General features: G+C 41.5%; 1 protein-coding gene across 3 annotated transcripts in view; it reads right to left on the bottom strand.

The window, feature by feature from the left end:
- The window catches only part of tab1 (TGF-beta activated kinase 1/MAP3K7 binding protein 1), a 14,514-nt gene that overhangs the window by 8,675 nt on the left and 1,906 nt on the right, over window positions 1-3,933 (bottom strand). For 2 of the 3 annotated variants that reach the window (XM_035660576.1, XM_035660577.1), the window contains exons 3-5: window positions 3,603-3,756; window positions 2,458-2,553; window positions 1,501-1,636 (exon numbers count right to left, since the gene is read on the bottom strand). In XM_035660576.1, the coding sequence (XP_035516469.1) occupies window positions 1,501-1,636; window positions 2,458-2,553; window positions 3,603-3,756 (386 nt within the window). The remainder of the gene's footprint in view (window positions 1-1,500; window positions 1,637-2,457; window positions 2,554-3,602; window positions 3,757-3,933) is intronic. The other variant, XM_035660578.1, reaches the window with a different exon arrangement.

The following is a 3,933-nucleotide window of genomic DNA, read 5'->3' as shown; positions in this document are numbered from 1 at the left end:
TAATGCCCCTGCAGCTGTTGTCTGTAGGAGCTTGATTTGGCACCAGTGGCTCAAAAACAATGACCAACATTGTAGGTATGTTTTGAATAAAGAGATTCAATTTGATTTCAACATCTGTCTGAAGCCCACATAAAACAACTTGTGGGAGCCATTTTCTGGTTCTCTGTAGAAATAAACCTTCTGGACAGTTTTAAAACACGTTTGCCGTTGGAGCATTTCATTTCTTCCATCATCTATGTGAGACCTACTGATTTTGGTAAAGGTTTTTCAAAACTTTTAGTAATCTTTATCAAAATAATCTAGATTGTTATGTGGAATCATTTTGCGACCCTTCTTTTGGTTGATCTGCATCTATATGTGTGGATTTGTGTGAGTAAGAGCACATGACCACAAAAATATTTAGCTGAATATTTTGTAACACTGTAACCTTTGGTCTCTGGTTACTTATTATTGGCTCTATAATAAGTGATTTAAACACCTTTTACTGTGTATGAATTGTTTAGTTTAACAAGGTTGAGCATGGTGACCCATCACTATGGGACAATCCTTAAAAGTTACAAATGTCTCTTCCTCATAATATCAAAGTATTTCTAAAATGTAAATGAGTATTTAGAAAAGCACTTATAAATAAAATGTATTATTATTATTAAATCTACAGTAGGGGCCTAGTACTTACATCACCTCACCAAATTACCACCCCCCCCCCATCACTGGCCATCCACCCAGCAGAAGTGCCCTTGAGCAAGACATTGAATCCCTCACAGCATAGAGTACTGCTTTGTAGCTGCTGCTGACCTCACCCTTCTACAGAAAGTTGTGAAATAAAATGAGCAAACAAGATAAAAGGCTGAACGGATACTTCAGTAACAGGATGTGAAATAAGCCTCAGGCATACATGCCCAACCCAAATCCAGCCCTTACATGCTCTGCCTGTAGCTGATGCTGTGCATCGAGCAATAGCATACATGCTACTAAAAATAGCACCTGTGTCTGCTTAGTAGAGAAGCAAAAGGAGCATGAGAGAGATAGAAGACTTCATAAAAGGGTTTTATTGGCCTAAAATGGGTGGCAGGACCTCTGTTTTGAGATCTAAATCTAAGATTTGGAGTTTCAGGATCTTTTCAGTGCCCGTTAGAATGAAATATCTTCCCTGAAGCAGGTGGAAATGGCCTATATGAATTTATAAAAGTCCCTATCTACCCTCAATCAGTCTAATTAAAGAGTCTGTGACTGGGATTTTCAAAGAGTGAAAAGGCCTTAACCAAAACCAGTTTAAGCCTGACATCTACTGGTGTAAAGCAGTTTCTTCAGTCATCATCTACTTTTGTCTGCTCTGTGCTGGGAACCACATTTTACAGCACTACTACAGAGCTGAAAAATTAGGTTCAACTAAAGCGCAGTGTTTCTGTCAAACATTTTTAATGAGTCAGAGTCAGACTTTGGCTATCAAGACAACTCCGTCCTGTGTAAACGTGTGTGTGTGCGTGTGTGTGTCCATACCAACGTTGGCGATGTAGAGCTTGTTGTTGAGGATCAGCGCCACCACGGCCGTAGCTCCTCCTGACACCTCCTGCTCCAGCTCTTTCAGACGGTCCTGCACCTTCTGACTCTGAGAGGAATGGTGGAATGACACATTCTGACCAGCCGGGAGGAGACGAGGAAGACAGAGAAAGAGAGGAGGAAGGGGGAGTAGTGAAAGAAAGTGTGGGAGGAGGGAGGAGGGAGAGAGGAGAAAAAGGAAAAGAGGAAATAATCAGAAGGAGTAGGCAGATTGAAGGAAAAAAGACAATGATAAATGATGAAATGAGACAAATGATAAAAAAAAGGAGGTGAGAAATAAAATAGTATTGACCAAGAGACATGAGACGAGATGAAAGGCGAGTGGAAGCAAGAGGGCGGAGTGGTGGAGGAGGAATAAAAGAAAACAGGTAGGAGGTGAGATGAAAAGGGATAAGAGATGAGTGAGAACACAGGAGATAGTGACCGTGAAGGAGATCAACACACGTGTGAGAACGGAGGAAAGCAGATTGCGACTTGATATTCTTAATTAACCAACTCGAGCAACAAAACGTGACTAACATCCTCTTACAAGAACACCTACAACGTCAGAACTGAACATAACACTGTGTGAAGTAGGGAAAAGCAGAGATTGAAAGAAGAGGAGATATGGGACGAGGACAAAAAGATGAAGGGGGGGAGAAGCGGAGGCAGAAGAGCGGGCAGAGCCGGATCCAGAGAAGGAAAAGTGAGACCGGCTTATCTAATGAAACAGGCCGATGAGCCCAATTAGAACATAACAAGCTCATTCTCCAATGGCTGGGCATTAGCTCACACTAATACCCAAATCGGCGGTTGCTATGGAAACCAACAGAGAACTCCTCTCTTCAATTTTCAGCTTAATCTGTCAATATGGTTTGCAGAGCGCGAATGTGTGTGTGTGTGTGTGTGTGTGTGTACCTCATTGTGTGGTGGGAGGTAGTTGGACAGGTTGGCTTTCTCAGCCAGAGCATCATCTATCGTCTCAAAGTAGCTCTTCTCCACCACATCGAAGGCCTGCGACGACAAAAACATGGATCTGGATGACACAATGCTAAAACTATACAGGTCAGATTGTACAGTACATCAATGCAAAGCATAATCTGTAGAAATGTTGTAGAAATGCATGTGAACAACAGTAAGTATCAGGTTAGCTTGTCAATGGAATGCTGTTTTGCATCCAACAACCACAAACGAGTCTGACTAAAATGTGATTTACTTTGAAACAGCTCACTGCCTTCCAACTTCTGCAGTTTTCCGAAACCGACAATGCAACATTTGTGCCAACTTCACACAGAGATAGTCTAGGTTTGCAGAGGTGAGAAAGTAAGCAGCTTAGGGATGGGAATGTGTAAGATTTGTACTAATACCATTACTGATTGTGCTTATCAGTCCAATTCTTTTTTTCAATTTCCTTTTTGATTGCCGATCAGTTTTCTGTGTGGAATAAAGTAGGCCATAACAGGTTTTCAGCATCAACGCAACCGTTTTATTATCTCTGAGTCTGAACATAGTAGAATTAGTCATAGTTGTTTGAGTTTCTTTGTGAAATGAGGCTACACTTTGGACTGTATCTTGTTGTTGCACGTTTCCAACAGCCAGTTTGACGTCATTGTTTTGCCACGGTCAGAAACACATGCTGTTACTGATAAAAGGAATGAATAAACTCTGAGACATACGATTCCAACGGATTGTACAATTTGGCACCGGTTCTCGATTCCCATCCCTAAAGGAGGGGTTCAACTTCTTTCTGTAAAGCTCTTTTTTCCTTTATCACACAACTATTTCTATCTCTTTTTGTATGTACGAATGAATGCCTTACAGGGGGAACTTTTTGAAAATGTATACTGTTACTGCCTTATTAAAACAGATGTCTCGTCTCATTTGCCTTTTGGGTCTGAGTAATAGATATCAGATCATGTTGTGTGTTTCTCATTTTATGCACTTTAGAAGTGAGAATTTTAAGTGATTTGGGTAAAAGTCTATTTTTCACTCTAACTAGAATATAAACACATCATACTACTTGGTTTGTAATCATTCTATATGTAATACAGCCACAGGCAGACCTGCGTGAGAATCCTGCGGACGTCGTTGTCTGTGTGACTGGAGTTGAGCTGTCCCAGCAGTAGCTCAGCTGTCAGACACTGGGAGGCAAAACTGGCCACTCTGCTGCCGTCATAGCCGTTAAAAACCCCGTACAGGAAACAGCCATCCTCGCCTCTGATTGGTGGAGAAGAAAAACAACAAACATGTGGCTTTGGTTTCACTTCAACAGGGGAATTGTTATTTCAAAACTCTCAGGATTGTAGTGTGTTCTGTGTACAGTGGAGGGTTCAGAAGCGTGGGCAGCCTAATGCTTTTGTATTCGGGGTTATGTGACACGTCATGTTTGAGAAC

The sequence above is a fragment of the Morone saxatilis genome, unplaced genomic scaffold (assembly GCF_004916995.1).
Source record: "Morone saxatilis isolate NCDOM2014 unplaced genomic scaffold, NCSU_SB_2.0 Contig17, whole genome shotgun sequence".
In the NCBI taxonomy this organism is placed as follows: Eukaryota; Metazoa; Chordata; class Actinopteri; family Moronidae; genus Morone; species Morone saxatilis.
The sequence above is the reverse complement of the archived record's forward strand: the minus strand, read 5'-3'. Positions and strand labels throughout refer to the sequence as shown.